General features: G+C 41.3%; 1 protein-coding gene across 2 annotated transcripts in view; it reads left to right on the plus strand.

The window, feature by feature from the left end:
* The window catches only part of C2H8orf34 (chromosome 2 C8orf34 homolog), a 285116-nt gene that overhangs the window by 91776 nt on the left and 174826 nt on the right, over positions 1 to 18514 (plus strand). For both annotated transcript variants that reach the window (XM_030553243.1, XM_030553244.1), the window contains exons 5-6: positions 2626 to 2654; positions 16561 to 16733. In XM_030553243.1, the coding sequence (XP_030409103.1) occupies positions 2626 to 2654; positions 16561 to 16733 (202 nt within the window). The remainder of the gene's footprint in view (positions 1 to 2625; positions 2655 to 16560; positions 16734 to 18514) is intronic.

The following is an 18514-nucleotide window of genomic DNA, read 5'->3' on the forward strand; positions in this document are numbered from 1 at the left end:
TATAAAAAAAAATCACACAAACAATGGAATTTGATAGGCTGTACAAGGGAAATGGTATCAAATGCACATAGTAAAGAAAATGGAGTGGTGTGTGTTTTTTGCTCTAATTTTTATCAGTTTTCAGAATTTTATGACAACATTTACTCACTTTTGTTATGATGATTAACAGAAGTGTGGTTTTTAAATTGACTGTGTCATTTTAAAATAAATTACTTTAAAAATAAACTGCTTTAACAACAAAAAGTCAATATTTGCCAACAGTTAAGGAAGTAACTGTGGTAACTCAGGTACCAGTGTGTGGTGGTTATGATTCACCCTGTCCACGAAGCAACCATAGCCACTGGATGTCCCTGTTAGCAGCACTTCAGTCAAGCTCTGCTACTAGGGAGTTAGAAGAAGTCACTGGGACCCAACATCGGTTCAGATGGCCCTGGAATCCTGTGGATCCTGGGGGATCTGCCCGCTTTGAGGGTTGTCCACATTGTCTCTTTTGGAGATACATGAAAAAAGCTATGTAGGAGGATCTCTGTGAAGAAGTCCTCATTGAAATTCCCTCCCCCAGAACCCTTACTTATCTTCCTGTATTGCTATGGGGGGAGTATTATTGGCCCCAAATAGACTAGCACCAGCACTGCCTCCTAGGCACAGAATCATCCTGGGCTCTGCAATGATTCTTCTTCTTTTGTGACTGCTTTTGCCCACGAAAAGAAGCCCATCTCATTGCTTTCAGGCTCCACAGATGCAACAGTAGTGACTGGACATGTGAAGCAGGAGAATAGGGGACTGCTCACAGGGCAAAAAACTGGTTTAAAAAAATCATTGAAAGTTGCTGAGATGATGTAGAGTGTCTGAATGGGTAGATCATAGCATCTGTGGTTGTGAGCTGGATTAGCTTTAGTTTTCCAGAAAAAATCAAATGCTATGGAGATCTGGGTTTTGGAAATCCTTACTTACGTTTACAGGGCTGTGCAGGGTGAAGAGACAGCTAAATTTAATTTTCACTCTCTACTTTTGTGCAGCTGCTTTCGTTTGCATACTCCCACACAACTCAGGGGTGAGGGTGAAGGGAGGAACAATGGATTTCATGGCATATATTACTCAAATTGGAACAACTTCCTGCTCCACATACTATATGGACAGTGGTGTAGTTATGTACTAAATAAAAGCCGTAAGGTATTGAAAACAGATTAATTGCTGTGGGGGTAGACAAAGTGTATTTTGTTGAATTTAATTTGTAAACACTGAATAACTGAGAAAATGTTCCGTTAACGTCTGTTTATTTCTCATGTATTGATCAGGTCCTAAAATGTTAATTACAGTTCTGTTTGTATTTCACTATGTTTTAAAAACAAATCAGTAAAAGTAAGCTTTCTAAAATTAAAAATAGCATCATGTAGGTATGATTGAAAATTTATCAATAAAGTAAAAAATCATACAGCTACGGTATAAGAATAACATGCTGTTAACTGTTTGCTGTATTTTTGGGAATAAGTTTAGATTGAGCTAACCCTAGAGTAAATTTACAAAGATAAAGAAATATGTTAGCTCTCAAATTTGCTCCTAGATGTATAATGCATAGCTTATAAAACGAGCTCTTGTATACTGGAGTACTGGATCTCTTTATAAGTCTTAGATGACACTCATAAGAATGGCCCTACTGGGTCAGATCAAAGATCCATCCAGCCCAGTATCCTGTCTTCCGACAGTGGCCAGTTCCAGGTGCCTTAGAGGGAATAAACAGAGCAGGTAATGATCAAGTGATCCATCCCCAAAAAAATTTGGTTAAGTTTTAGAGCAAAATCGCTTAATGGCTTCAGTGGAATGCAAGGAGAAAAGGGTGCAGGATGATGTTGCATATGACATAGTGAGGCAGGATGAGCAGCATTCTGTCATAGCACATGGGGCTGTACTGGCAGCTATGCACGTCTACTACACTGCAGCCTACACCATAGTGTAGGGTGGAATGATTTGATGTAAATGGGACAAAGTGAATCCTCAAGCAGGCAACTGTATATGTTGCTATCAGCCAAAAGTGTAAGTCAGCAGAATATCAGGTGCCATGTTGTGCTTGCTCAGGGTTTGGAACAGCTGGCCTCTCTAGTAGTGTGATGTTCCCTGGGAGACACTGGACCTACTTCTCTTCTTACAGGTTTAATTCCATTGACTTTCATGGAGTTATTCCTGCAAGTGCAAAGTAGAGCAGAGTCAGGCCTACGTTGCATTTGGATGGCAGGCAGATAATATATTATAGTGTGTGGATGTTTGTTGGTCAAAGCAGGATTTGCATCATAATGTGCTCAAACTACAAATATTAAATTGCTTTTTTAATTTTAGAAAACAAATAGAAGTAAATTTTAGCTTTTCATCAGTCTATTGCTCCAGCCACAAATTTCCAGAGTTTCATAATTGTTTGAAAGCTCAGTTTGATTATATTGCCCCTGAAGAAAATTATAGAACATTGCATCTGGTCAATTTCACTAATGGAACAAAATTTAATAGACAGCATTTGCAAGAAGAGAATTATGCAAGTTTCCAGATTAAACATTTGTTTTACTTACTATAACAAAATACATTTCCACAAAGAATGTTTCTCAAATTGCTTTTTAAAATCTGCTTTGTTTTCAGGCATTGCTATTTCTGATGAACTTGAGAAGGTAAGAGATATTGTGTACCTAATGAATAGTGTAAACAGGCAGATGTTTATGGTAGTTTTAGGCAGTGAGAGTTCAATCTTGCAGTCCTTGCGCATACACTTAACTCTTATTCAGTTCAATGGGGAGCTGGTATTTAAGGGCTGTTGACAGGGCTCATATATGTTACGGCTCTGATCCAAAGTCCACTGGCATCAGCGGAAAGGCTCCCATTGACTTTAATGGGAGCCTTTAATGGTCTCCTAGGACTTTAACTCTGGTCACGTAAAAGCTATTGAGCTGTACATCTTATTTTGCTTAATTCTATCTATAGGGATAATTTTATAGGATACCTAAAGCTAAATATTTCCTAGAAATATAATTATTGTTGATTTGAGGTCATATTTTTGGGTAACGCCTATTAAATTTAAGTTAAAGTAATTATACTGTTTGTGAACATCTTTAGGAGTATTCTTTGGCCCCAGATCTGATTAGGTATGCACATGCCAGAAAAACAACATGAATACTAATTTCACAGTTGCATGCAGTGTAAGATGAACTCTTCAATAGTGGCCACTTAAAGTAGTGGAGAGACTTCTCCAAGATAGGGGTTTCAGAGAGGCATGATGCATATTGCCAAAGAGTCATATGGGATATGGGGCTGCTATCTACAAATGATGGTGTTTGCAACACCTTTTGTGTGTTTATTGCACTGAACTTTCTAATGCTAACATGCATTCTAAACTCAAGTAATCCTGTTAATTATGTTAAGCATGTGCTTATAAGCATTTCAGGACCTGGGCCTTTATTCTTACTTTACACACATCTAGAACTATGTCCAGTAGTAGTTGTTAAATGTAAAAACAAAAGATATGCTACTGGAACCCTGACAATGTGAATAGTTTGTATTGAAATGAGTGAGCCAGTCATAATTGTTTTGCCTGTCATAAACCTGTGAAATGTCACTTTTTTTGTTGAAAAATAGAAGCATTTTGAGTGAAAGAGAATTTGTTATCCCACATGCTTTTATTTTTGAGGAAGTATCTAAAAAATACTTACATTTCATCTTGATGAAGACCTGTTTTTGCCTCAAAACATGCAATATTTTAAAATGTTATATTTCAGTGTGAAAATCACCATTTAATGGGAAGCAGTATATTGATGACATTACTAAGATACTGATTTGTTAAATAAATTTCAGCAAACACAGTTCATTTGCTACTGTACTTACCTGCTTATTTTGAACATTCTGAAATTTTGTTTTAATCCTTGTATACTTTTCAGTCATGCAAACTGTTTCACATTTTTACAGTATTGCATCTGCTTTATCATATGTTTGAGGAAAACAGGTAAAGTGAAAAAAATTAAAGAGAAACCATCACTTTGAAAATTACATTAATTTTTTTATGCAGTGTAGTTGTAACTGTTGGTCCCATGATATTGGAGACAAGGTGGGTGAAGTAATGTCTTTTGTTGGACTAATTTCTGTTTGGCGAGAGAGACAAGCTTTTGAGCTACAGAGAGCTCTTCAGGTCACCAAAGTTTGTCTCTCATCAATAGAAGTTGTTGTTTCAATAAAAGATGTTACCTCACTCACCTTGTCTCAAATTCATCAAATTACTATAATTGAAACATTCATTTACATATCTTTCCTCTTTTCATTGTATATAGTTAATTTTACTGTTTGCTTGATGAGACAAATCCTTTTCTAGCCCCTGCAAGAGGTTTTTTCCCTGGTAAGAGCAGGAGCAAAGCTGACACTGACAGCAAAGAGGCGGCAGCCAAAGTGTGCACAGAAAGAAACTGAAGGAGAGGTGTTGTGATTCACAGATCAATAGATTTTTAAGGCCAAAAGGGACCACTATGATCATCTAGTCTGGCCTTTGAACTACAGAAGGAGTCACCCTCTAACACTGAACAGTAACTGCATTAAATGTAGAACAGTATTATCCCTAAAGCTGCTCTGTCTCTGCAGCACTATAAAACCTCTCCTGCCTGGCTTAATTTTCACAAAGAAACAGTACACATAACTTCACAAGAGGAGGCATGAGCCTGAGCATGTTGGCTATTATAGTCTCAGGATTTCACAGCGGACCCTGCTCAATATAACAGGGGAGCATAGTAAAACTCAGAGTTTTAAAGCATTTTTAAAATTCAAGATACACTATTTAAAGAGTTCTATATTAGAAAACTGTTCTTTTAATTCATTATTTAAAATCAAGTTGCATCCTTTCCTGAAATGTATAGCCCTGAATATGTTTACTAAAGGTAATTAAATTATTTGAAAATATTTTCAATATTTATTCATAGCTACATCCTAAATGTGTGAGACATTCAGGTTAAATAGCAAAGTTTATAATAGTAGAGCAATGGGTGGGTAATTATAGGCAATGGGTGGGTAATAGGCAAACACTAATTGCACATCTCTGTTCGTTATTTCACAGACAGCCTTGCAAACGCTAGGGCCAGCACTGCCCAAAAGGGGTTCCTGGAAGTATGATTAGTTCATGCATTGATTCTCTAGCTCCTCCAGTGAGGGCTGCTGCATTCTGGATGCAGTTTACATTTTGCAGAGGGCAGGTGCTATTTGAATCACTGACATCACTAGGTTCTACTAGGAAAAAGTAGCTTGAAATGCAGCCCAGACTCAGGATGTCCTGCTGACTGCCCAGAAGAATGATTTGAATCAGCTTTTAGTACTTTGGTTCATCCTCTCTTTGGTCAGAACCTTCCACTTTGGGAAGGCACTGCCAGCTCCAGACTCTCACCTTAATGGAATACAGGTTGGAGCTGCAACTGCCTTTGACTTCTGAATCTCTCTTGTGATTTTGGGAACAATAATATATTGGGGAGTTTTATTTGTCTTTTGTTTTTTGACCCTTTAGGGGACATTTGGGTCACATTTTCAAGCTTTTCTTCAGAAATGTAAGGGTTATTTTTAAAAAATAAAGCTAACATTTTGAATCGGCGGCCTCCAGAGATTAGGGCTTTATGTGAAACTCCAAATAAAGTGAGATTTCAATAATATTGTGAGATTTGGCAACAGTGCTTAGAAATTCCTTTGCTTCACTCACTTTTTTTAGCAGGGACAGTTAGTAATTGGAGACTGCCAAAGAGTTACTGATTCAGGATTGCACAGGGATGAAGGTGGCCCAGTAAATCATAGCAAGTTTTGACCACCTATCTGCTCCCCCCTGCCTAATATTAAAAGATTCAATTAGAGGTTTTTTCTAAGATGGTCTTTCATCTCTGTTATCTCAGAGATACTTTTTCATATTCTAATCCTGTAAATGCAAACATACTGCACCCATAAATACAGGATTCATTAAACTATAATCTATAGAGGGGAACAAATCTTGACTTTAAACAGCAGATGAGTGCTGCACTCGAAGTGGCAGAACGCAAGTACCAGAAACACTGAAATGCTGTTCTGGCTCCCAAAAAAAGTGCCAGAACAGTGTCCTGGAACATTCTGACAAGACTTGAGCAACGGCTTTAAATAATCAAATTGGACACAATTCCCTCTCCTCCTCACCAACCTTATGGAAGACACATGCATTTTGACTAAGATTACAGACTGAATCTCTTAAATTCCTACTTATCCTCTAGAAACTCCAGGACACACCATTCTGTGTTCTGTTTGTCCTTTAAAGTACTTATCAGGCTAGCATTCCAAGGTTTTAATGGGAGATGCAGGTGAAGACCTGACTGCAAATTAAACATTGTATTTTAATTTACTCAATCATTTTGAAAGAATGCGCTAAATAATGCCACAATGTTCTCAGTACAATCTTCTCTGACTTCCTGTTTACCACTCTTACAGTGAGGGGCTGTAAAATTGAAAGGAAAGACATAAAGTAGGTCATTGAAGTTTTGATGTGTTGATCTAACACAATTTTAAAACAGAAGCAAGGTTGGCGAAGGTGAGGCATAACATGACTTGTTAAACTTCTTTATTAAACTGAGCTTGAAAATGCTGTGATAGAAAATGGACCAGTTCCTACAATCGTTTGGATGTAAGTCAGCATAAAAAGGGCAAATAACATTCATGTGCTAAATAGTCATATGCAAATTGCACAATGTATGTTGCAGACAGGGACAGGAGAAAGTTGGTCTGAAAAAAGTGTGGATTTTTCCTTGTATGGTAATCTACAAATTTCAGTAAAATTTAAGGCAACAGCTAAAACCAATTTGTTAGCTAATTATAAATTGATCCCCTCCCCTTCACTCTGTCTTCTTTGGCTAAGAGCAGTTGGAACTGTTAGCAAGTACTTCCGAAGGGTCAGAGAGGCCATGAGGCCTTTAGATACTTTCAGAAACTGTAATTGGAGCATTATCTGTAACAATGACATGACACACAGTGGTACTAGAAAAGCAGTAATCTTTATTTCCTCCCTCTAGCAGGGCTGGCCTTACCATGAGGTCAACTGAGGCAGTCGCCTCAGGTGCCAGACTGTGTGTGTGGGTGGGGGGGTGCCACTAGGACTCAGACTGTAGAAAATTGTGTCTGCTGCTGGTGCATATGTATTCTCTCTGCTCTAGATGCACAGAGATGGTGGAGTGCTGTGCTGGAGGAAGGAGGGCACAAGAGACATAACAGGCAGGCAGGAGAAAAGGTGAGAGGGAATAGCAGAAAGTAGCAGGAGCTGCAGGGAGAGAGGAGGAGCCTCTTATGTACCTCTCTAACACCCCCAGTAGCCTGCCCTGATTAACACCAGCTTCTCAGGGAGCTTCCTGTTTCCTGCTGCTTCCCTGAATCCACTTGAGGAGAACAGGCAGTCAACTGAAGTGGTAGGAGCCAGTTAGGCCCTTAAGACGCTGATCTCTTCCCTCACTCAGGCCCTTCTACCAGCCTGCTTATTTGTCTCCTTCAACTGAGTGTTGAGAGCCACTATAGCTGGCACAGAACAGCAGTCATAAGTGAAAGAAGAAAACGCAGGATTCAGAAAAAGCAGCATTCAGCATTCTGAGGCAGCATTCAGAAGAAAAAAGAAAGCAAAGGAAGCTTTTCTATCTCAGGAGGAAGGAGCTCTCCTGAGATTCATAGACACAAAAGTTCATGGTGAGCCTTCCGGCCCCAGTGAGGATGTGAGTGGTGAGGAGATGCCTGATCTTCCAGTTAGCCAGGGTGCAGGTGACCTGGCAGCTACTGCAGCATCCATATCTCCATCTCAAATGGATGTAACCATGTACATTCCTGAAGAAATGTGTAGATCAGAGGAGAGTGTGGTGGAGGCACAAGAAACAGCTGCTGCTGAGTTTAGTTCCTTAAGTCAAGATGATCCAGGACTGTGGACCCACTTGAGCAGTAGCCTTAGGGACTTTCTTGTACTGCATGGGCCACAGCAAGTGAAAAACTGCATGTTCCCCAAAGACAATGAAAATAGAAGTTTCCCTCCAACACATTATTCGCATGAAATCCCCAATGGTGACAAAGTGGAGAGGCCATGGCTTATGTACTAAAAAATCCAGAATACTGCTTACTGTTTTTGTTGCAAACTCTTCCCAACGTGGCTGGAACATTAGATTGGTTCTACAGGAACAAGGGACTGGAAAAATGTGGCTAGAAATCTGGCATGCCATGAAAAGACAGCAAATCACCAGAGAGCATTCCATAGGTGGAAAGAGCCCGAGATGAGACTAAGGTTAAAGGCCACTATAGATGATCAGCATCAAGAGAAGATTGCATCAGAGTCTCTTTACTGGCAAAATGTTCTGAAAAAGCTTATTGCCATTGTGAGAATGCTTGCTACCCAAAACCTAGTACTGCGTGGCATTTCAGATCAGCTGTATGTGACAAACAATGGAAACTTCCTTATAATTGTGGAGCTGATGGCTGAGTTTGATGCTGTACTCCAGGAGCATCTAAGAAGAGTCACCATCCAACAAATGTGTACAACCATTGCTTTTTGGAAAAACAATTCAAAATGAGATCATACAATTACGGCAACAGAAGTCAAACAGAAGATTGTGGAAGATCTGAAGTCAGCAAGATATTAGTCTGTTATTCTAGGCTGCACACCTGACATCAGCCATACGGAACAAATGACTTTAATGGTGCATTTTGTAACAACAACAGAACCTAGTGAAAATGTCCCTACAATGGTGACTGTCAACATTTTCTAGAATTTATTGACATTGATGATACTACAGGAGCTGGTATGACAAATATGCTTCTTAAAAAGCTGGAAGATACGGGAATTGCGGTAGCTGACATGAGATCAGGGCTACGATAATGGTGCCAACATGAGAGGAAAGAACAGAGGAGTGCAGGCACGGATCCGAGAGTTAAACCCTTGAGGTTTTTTTGTCCCATGTAGTTTTCATTCATTGCGCTTGGTGGTCAGTGATGCAGCATCAGCTTCTAGTGAGGCTGCTAAATTTTTTAATGTAATTCAAAGCATCTATGTATTTTTCTCTGCATCAACTCATCGATGGCAAATTTTGAAGCAACATCTGGGAACATACTCTCTGACGCTGAAACCACTGAGTGCCACACAATGGAAAAGTCAAGTGGAGGTGATAAAGCCTGTCAAACACCAAATTGGGAAGATAGATGAGGCCATAGTTGCCATTATGGAGGATAATGCTATGACAGGAACTATTTGTGGGAGAACAGTGGCAGAGGGAAATGGAATCACCAGAAACATACATAACTTCAAATTTCTGTGTGGCTTAGTGTTTTGGCATGACATACTGTTTGAAATATATGTTATAAACAAGAGACTCCAAGGTGTTGACCTTGATATATCTGGAGCAATGAAACAACTGGACAAAACAAAGACATATCTACAATCTTACCGGTCAGATGAGAGATTTCAAAACATTCTGAAAAGTTTACAGAAGTTGGCAGAGGAACTTCACACTGAAGCTATTTTCCCACCCATTTTAAGAATACAGGAGTCACTGAAGAGGAAGACATTTTGATTCCGAGCATGGGATAATCCCGTAAGAGACCCCAAACAACAATTCAAAGTTGAATTCTTTAACCAGGTGCTAGATTGTGCAATACAGTCAGTTGAAAAATGTTTCAGGCAGCTCAAGGAACACAGCAGTATATTTGGGGTTGTTGTATGATATTCCAAAACTCCTCACTATACCTGAAGAAGACCTACACCAGCAATGTAGGGCACTAGAGAGAATGTTGATGCAGGATGACATGCGCAATATTAATGCAAGTGATTTAGGTGATGAACTGAAAGCCCCTTCAAGATACATTTCAGCAGGATCAACTCCAAAGGCTTTTCTGGAATATAAGTGCACAAATAAGATGAGCACCTTCTTTCCAAATGCTTTTGTTGCTCTGCGCATACTTCTAACACTTCCTGTATCAGTTGCCAGTGGAGAATGCAGCTTCTCCAAGCTGAAGTTAATAACACGTCTATGCTCCACAATGACATAGGAGAGGCTGATCGGCCTTGCAACCATCTCAACAGAGCGTGAGCTCCCCCAGACTGTGGACCTTCAGGTGGCAGTTCAAATCTTTGCAGCCAAGAAGGTGCAGAAAGCACCACTTTGATTAGTCAAACAGATAAAAATGCCAGTGTTTACTAGGCAGACAGACAAGAAAAGTTACATTTGCTGTTCAGGCATTTGAAAGTTAAGTGTTACTTAAAATTTTTGAACAAGGCATTTTAAATTGTTCTCCTTTATTGGGGTAGGTAGCAGAGCAGTACCATGAGAGGAGTAGAACAGGAAGAAGGTAGAATTGAGACCTTTCAAAGTTTTGGCCCAAGCGAGGGGGCATGGGGGCATCATTTGAGCTCCCCGCCTCAGGTGCCAAAATGTTGTGGGCTGGCTCTGCCCTCTAGTCACATGGGTCAGGATTACATCTGTCAGGTGACAGGGGCCAGTGTCCCCTGATTCCTGATGGTGACTGTTATGCTACCTGACTGCTTTACAACACAATTCCTACAGCTAAAAAGCATTTTCCACAAATTTCTGAAAAATTTGAGAGTACCACACAACAAAGATGACAGCAGTCCTAAAATGTGCTAAATCACTTTGTTTTCCCCATACTATTTTCTCCCTTTTCAACTACTGGCTTTTAAATTTAAAGATAGTTTTCAGTATTGCTACAGTGTCTTCTCAACTTTGCAGTAAAATGTCACCACCTAAATAATGACTTCAACGGGCCTATAGGGGATACTGCCAAGAATGACCTTGAGCGGATCACTGCAGACTGCGTGGCTCTGGGAAGAAGGATAAATGAGACTAAGGCACAAGTGGTGTTCTTGTCCATTCTCCTGTGCAGGGAAAAGGCCTGGGTAGAGACAGTTGAATTGTGGAAGTCGACGAATGGCTACACAGGTGGTGTCGGAGAGAAGGCTTTGGATTCCTTGACCATGGGATGGTGTTCCAAGAAGGAAGAGAGCTAGGGAGAGATGGGCTCCACCTAACAAAGAGAGTGAAGAGCATCTTCATAAGCAGGCTGGCTAACCTAATGAGGAGGGCTTTAAACTAGGTTCACCGGGGGAAGGAGATCAAAGCCCTGATGTAAATAGGGAAATGGGATACCGGGAGGAAGCACGAGCAGGATAGTGCAAGAGGGGAGGACTCCTGTCTCAGACTGAGAAAGAGGGACAATCTGCGAGTTATCTTAAGTGCCTATACACAAATACAAGAAGCCTGAGAAACAAGCAGGGAGAACTGGAAGTCCTGGCACAGTCAAGGAACTATGATGTGATTGGAATAACAGAGACTCGGTGGGATAACTCACATGACTGGAGTACTGTCATGGATGGATATAAACTGTTCAGGAAGGACAGGCAGGGCAGAAAAGGTGGGGGAGTTGCATTTGTACGTAAGAGAGCAGTATGACTGCTCAGAGCTCTGGTATGAAACTGCAGAAAAACCTGAGAGTCTCTGGATTAAGTTTAGAAGTGTGAGCAACAAGGGTGATGTTGTAGTGTGAGTCTGCTATAGACCACCAGACCAGGGGGATGAGGTGGACAAGGCTTTCTTCCGGCAACTAGCAGAAGTTACTAGATTACAGGCCCTGGTTCTCATGGGAAACTTTAATCATCCTGATATCTGCTGGGAGAGCAATACAGCTGTGCACAGACAATCCAGGAAGTTTTTTGAAAGTGTAGGGGACAATTTCCTGGTGCAAGTGCTGGAGGAACCAACTAGGGGCAGAACTCTTCTAGACCTGCTGTTCACAAACTGGGAAGAATTAGTAGGGGAAGCAAAAATGGGTGGGAACCTGAGAGACAGTGACCATGAGATGGTTGAGTTCAGGATCCTGACAGAAGGAAGAAAGCAGAGCAGCAGAATACGGACCCTGGACTTCAGAAAAGCAGATTTTGTCTCCCTCAGGGAACTGATGGGCATGATCCCCTGGGAGAATAATATGAGGGGGAAAGGAGTCCAGGAGAGCTGGCTGTATTTTAAAGAATCCTTATTGAGGTTGCAGGAAAAAACATCCCTATGTGTAGAAAGAATAGTAAATATGGCAGGCGACCAGCTTGGCTTAATGGTGAAATCCTTGCTGATCTTAAACACAAAAAAGAAACTTACAAGAAGTGGAAGATTGGACAAATGACCAAGGAGGAGTATAAACATATTGCTTGGGCATGCAGGAGTGAAATCCGGAAGGCCAAATCACACTTGGAGTTGCAGCTAGCAAGAGATGATAGGAGTAACAAGAAGGGTTTCTTCAGCTATGCTAGCAACAAGAAGAAAGTCAAGGAAAGTGTGGGCTCCTTTCTGAATGAGGAGGCAACCTAGTGACAGAGGATGTGAAAAAAGCTAATGTACTCAATGCTTTTTTGCCTTTGTTTTCACAAACAAGGTCAGCTCCCAGACTACTGCACTGTGCAGCACAACATGGGGAGGAGGTGACCAGCCCTCTGTGGAGAAAGAAGTGGTTCAGGACTATTTAGAAAAACTGGGTGAGCACAAGTCCATGGGGCCGGATGCACTGCATCCGAGGGTGCTAAAGGGGTTGGCGGATGTGATTTCAGAGCCATTGGCCATTATCTTTGAAAACTCATGGCAATCGGGGGAGATCCTGGATGACTGGAAAAAGGCTAATGTAGTGCCCATCTTTAAAAAAGAGAAGAAGAAGGATCCAGGGAACTATAGGCCAGTCAGCCTGACCTCAGTCCCTGAAAAAAATCAGGGAGCAGGTCCTCAAGGAATCAATTCTGAAGCACTTAGAGGAGAGGAAAGTGATCAGGAACAGTCAGCATGGATTCACCAAGGGCAAGTCATGCCTGCCTAACTTAATTGCCTTCTATGAGGAGATAACTGGCTTTGTGGATGAGGGGAAAGCCATGGATGGGTTTATTCCCTGACTTTAGCAAAGCTTTTGATACCGTCTCCCACAGTATTCTTACTGGTAAGTGAAAGAAGTATGGGCTGGATGAATGGACTATAAGATGGATAGAAAGCTGGCTAGATCGTCGGACTCAATGGGTCGTGATCAATGGCTCCATGTCTAGTTGGCCATCCAAGCGGAGTGCCCCAAGGGTCGGTCCTGGAGCCGGTTTTGTTCAATATCTTCATTAATGATCTGGAGGATGGTGTGGACTGCACTCTCAGCAAGTTTGCAGATGACACTAAACTGGAGGAGTGGTAGATATGCTGGAGGGTAGGGATAGGATGTAGAGGGAGCTAGACAAATTAGAGGATTGGGCCAAAAGAAACTCGATGAGGTTCAACAAGGACAAGTGCAGAGTCCAGCACTTAGGATGGAAGAATCCCATTCACTGTTATGGACTAGGGACTGAAGCAGTTCTGCAGAAAAGGACCTAGGAGTTACAGTGGATGAGAAGCTGGGTATGAGTCAACAGTGTGCCCTTGTTGCCAAGAAAGCTAATGGCATTTTGGGCTGTATAAGTAGGGGCATTGCCAGCAAATTGAGGGACATGATCATTCCCCAACATTGGTGAGGTCTCATCTGGGGTACTGTGTCTAGTTTTGGGCCCCACACTACAGGAAGGATGTGGCAAAACTGGAGAGTCCAGCGGAGGGCAACAAAAATGATTAAGGGTCTGGAGCACATGACTTATGAGGAGACTCTGAGAGAACTGGGATTGTTTAGTCTGCAGAAGAGAAGAATGAGGGGGGATTTGATAGATGGTTTCAACTACCTGAAAGGGGGTTCCAAATAGGATGAATCTAGACTGTTCTCAGTAGTAGCAGATGACAGAACAAGGAGTAATGGTCTCAAGTTGCAGTGGGGGAGGTTTAGTTTGGATATTAGGAAAAACTTTTTCACTAGGAGGTTGATGAAGCATTGGAATGAGTTACCTAGGGAGGTGGTGGAATCTCCGTCCTTAGAGGTTTTTAAGGTCAGGCTTGGCAAAGCCCTGGCTGGGATGATTTAGTTGGTAATTGGCCCTGCTTTGAGCAGGGGTTGGACTAGATGACCTCCTGAGGTCCCTTCCAACCTTGATATTCTATGATTAACTCTGGGCAGAATTAAACTGACATGAAAAAGACAGTGACAAACATACATTATAGGAGAAGTATAGGGTAAAAGGTGGATTGAGGGAATGTGGTGAGGTGTTATGGTAATACAAATAATAACAACCAAAGAGCAAAAGAGATTAAGACCCAGATTCTGCAGCTGACTCTGAGCTGGGGAAGTTAATGGGTGGAATGGACAGAAGCCAACTGCAGGGTCAGGACCACAGTAGAATGGATATATAAATATAATACAAAAACAGCCCATCCCATATAGGATCAGATTCTGGCTCATTCTTAGGTCTTTTTTGCCACTCCAAATGGCTCTAAAACAGCTCTGAACAGGTAGCTATGGATTTCTTCCTACATAAGGAAAATCCTAGACTGGTGCAGAGTCAGACACCTGTTTATGTGAACAAAACTCTCTCTCTCAAGGAATATAGGATCTGGCATTTGAAATCTTTTCAATTTCAAGTTTTGTCTTTTAATACCTACATTTGGCTTCCTCGAGTTAATTGGAAAACATTATTTACAGATTTCAAACACTGTGAGCACTTTGATGGTTTTGTATTATGAATAAGTGCTAATATTTCAAACTTTGCATTTACTATAATTTAAAGTAGTCATCCCAATTATTTAGTGTTCCTTTAAAGATCATTTGTTATTGAGGAGGACAAAAACATATGGTTGCTAATCTAAATAATCATCCTGATGCTGCTTCTCCAGATGCCATTTATTAGGACAGTGTTGTTCTTACAGTCGGAATATATCATGGGATGTAGAGCCAAATAACAGCCATAAGGATTTGTCTTCCTAAAATGATTGTCTTTCATTACACATCGGAATATACAATATATCTTAATTAGGAGCACTGCATTTTAAATTTCCTTGCTGTCCTAGAAATGGCATTCAGTGAGAGCAGGATAACCATCTCAATCACATCATTTCAAAATGGCAATTCTGAAGCATAATTTTCTTCAGATTATCACTATTCCACATCAACTCCCACTGTACGTATAAGCACACAACACTGAGAAAATGGGAAAGGCTTATGCATTGCTTTTACACAAACTCTTTACATAATCATTTGGCCTATTTGTTTTTGTGTGATGCTGTGAAACATCAGTAGTTTTTAAAATGCCCAGGGTGTTGTTGTTTTTTGTCTTCTACTAGTTATTCCACCATATATCTTCAAGCAAATTGTCAAAAAATATGATTTCCAGCTTTGAAATTGCAGTTTATCATAGTGGCAATATATGGTGTACATTATTTGTTGCCTATTGTAATGCACTGAATGTCAGCCAAATAAAAGTATCAGAGGGGTAGCCGTGTTAGTCTGGATATGTAAAAGCAGCAAAGAATCCTATGGCATCTTATAGACTAACAGACATTTTGGAACATGAGCTTTCGTGGGTAAATACATGCATGCATCCAACGAAGTGGATATTCACCCACGAAAGCTCATGCTCCAAAACATCTGTTAGTCTATAAGATGCCACAGGATTCTTTGCTGCTTTAGCCAAATAAAAATATATTTTAATTGTGGATTTGAAAATATGACACACAAAACCAGCAGAATTATTTTAAAATAGTTGATTTCCCTGCTCAGTAAGATTTTCACACTGAATTCATAATGCAAAAAAGAGATGATATTGAATCGAAATATGCTATCTTCTCTGTGTTCTTCAATATTCAAGTGACCTCATTCGTTGCTTAACATAATTGAAACATTGGTGTTTCCAATAGGTGGGGGTTTATTAAGAATGTATAGTTTTAAAGCCAAATTAGTAGTGATGGACACCTGGCACTCCTTTTCAAAACGATTGGATTTTAAAGGGAAAAATGAAGAGAGATTCTGAGTAAAACTGGATGAAATTTTTCAGACAAATAATTAGTTGCTAAAAAATGCAGTTTTGGGGTAGCCCAAAACTATTCATGACTTTGGGGAATAATTCTGGCCAGAAGAAAATTCTTTTAAAAAAAACTTGAAACATTTCATATCAACAATTTAAAGTACAGCATTTTAACTTTCTTTTGAAATGACATTTTATTTTGAAAGTTAGCTAGATTTGTTTTTTTAAAGAAGGGTAAAAGAAACACCTGGAAACAAAATGAAACTAAAAAACTAATAAATAGAAAAATTATCACAGCTGGAACAAAACATTTTGTTCAACTTGCAAAGATTTTTTTGTTTTGTTTTGTAGGCTCAGCAACTGAGCCAAAAAATATTTTATTTCCTCAGCTCTAGTTCTGAGCACCAAGATGGTCAACACCTGACTGGAGTTAGGGCCTAAATCCAATGTACATTGAAGTTAATGGGAGTCTTTCCATTGATTTCCGTGGGCATTGGATCAGGCTTTTGACCTTTAAGCGTCCCGTACTATTTTAATAAGGATCAATACTTGAGGTGAAGCAATACGTTTTTGTTTATTCCCTGTTTCCAGTTTATAAACATCACTGAGAATGAGCAGCATAGAGGTTTCTTTGTTTATTTATTTTGGCTTTTGTTCCTATTCAGGATGCAACAGGTTTTAATACTGCTCTTCTAAGACCTCGTGTGATTGGAGAATGGGTTGGTCGCGAGGAGAATGATGCTGATCCATTGGCTGCAGAGATGTTGCAACCTCCAGTACCAAGAAGTAAAAATGAACAATTGGATAGTGAAGATAGCAGCAGCAGTCCTGGAGGAAGGTGAGGTTTTGCTTTTATAGTTTAGTATAGTTTTATAGTTTAATGACTCGTGAAAATCTTTTTGCAAAAAATCTCAAATTTTTAAAAATTATGTATTGTCCAATTTTAAGGATCAAGAATGTGAGGTGTATTATATTCCATATACAGTATACCAGCAACCTGGAAATATGTAGTAGGGATTTAATGATATTGGGCACAATACTGTAGATGCTTATGCACATGAGTAGTCCCATAAATTTACTTATGTGCATAAAGTTAGGTTTATACAGTAACTCCCCACTTAACGTCCTCTTGCTTAATGTTGTTTCAATCTTACATCCCTGCTCAGTTACAGAACATGCTCCATTTAAAGTTGTGCAATGCTTCTCTATAACCAGGGCTGGCTCCAGGCATCAGCCCAGCAAGCAGATGCTTGGGACGGTCAACGGAGAGGGGCGGCACATACGGCTCTTCGGCAGCAATTTGGCGGCGGGTCCCTCGGTCCCTCTCGAAGGGAAGGACCAGCCACTGAACTGTTGCCGAAGACTGAAGCGGCGACGACGGTGGCAGAGCTGATAGAGATAACGGCTTTTTTTTTTTTTTGCTGCTTGAGGTGGCAAAAACCCTGGAGCTGGCCCTGGCTGTAATGTTGTTTGGCTGCCTGCTTCGTCCACAGCTGGCAGCCTGTCTATCAGCTCCCCTACGCCCACCCCCTACAACGTCTCCCATCCTCCTGCAGACCCCACAGATCAGCACCTTACCCATCCTCCCCCGGCCTCCTGCCTGCAGCAATCAGCTGGCTTGCACCGTTCAGGAGGGAGGAGGGAGGAGCAAGGACTCGGCACATAGGCTCCCCCTCCCTCCCCTGCCTCCTGAATGCCTCAAACCAGCTGATTGCCACAGACAGGAGGGAGGGGGGAGTCTGCGTGCCGAGTCCTCGCTCCTCCCCCCTCCCTCCTGCCCCCTGAATGTCTCAAGCCAGATGATTGCTGCAGGCAGGAGGGAGGGGGGAGGAGTGAGGATATGGCACACCTCCGTGCTCCCTCCTCTGCCTCCTGTCCATGGCAATCAGCTGCCTTGCAGCATTGGGAGGGAGAGGGAACCTGTGTGCTGTGTCCTCGCTTCTCCTCCTTCCCTCCTGAATTCTGTAAGCCAGCTGATTGCTGCAGACAGGAGGCAGAGGATGGAGGGGGGAGGAGCAAGGATGCTGTGTGCGGAGTAAAGGGGAAGGAGGGAGGGAAAGAAGAGGCGGGTTAAGGGTGGGGGCTCGGGGGAAGGGGTGGTGTGGGCGGGCTGAGGGTTGAGCCCCGCACCCCTGGTGCTTGAAGAGTAGGGGAAGCTACTGCTGTTGCTGTGCAATGTGCATCTACAGCACCTTCAGCCTCCTTGCCTGCCTCATTGTCTCCAATGCCAGTGGGCTGTGCCTGTGTGGGATAAGGCGGGGGCACCCCCCAGCTATAGTACTGTACTGTATGGCAAAAAAACCAAAAATTCCCTGGGAACCTAACCCCCCCATTTACATTCATTCTTATGGGGAAATTGGATTAGATAGTCACATTTTTCAGAACATAACTACAACGTTAAGTGAGGAGTTACTGTATGTGTTTACGGAGTTGGAAGCATGGTTTTAGCATTTTTTTGATCGGTACTTCAGATGAGACAGTTTAAGCTGTCTTCCTCCTTTAGGTGGTTTGTTGTAGTTTTTTGCTAATTCTATCTTAGAGAAATAGGAACAAATATAACTATCCTCATTTAAAAGAAAAATTGATGGGGAACAGCAGCTCCTCTATATTATTACAGGG

This window comes from Gopherus evgoodei, chromosome 2, assembly GCF_007399415.2.
Source record: "Gopherus evgoodei ecotype Sinaloan lineage chromosome 2, rGopEvg1_v1.p, whole genome shotgun sequence".
Lineage (NCBI taxonomy): Eukaryota > Metazoa > Chordata > Testudines > Testudinidae > Gopherus > Gopherus evgoodei.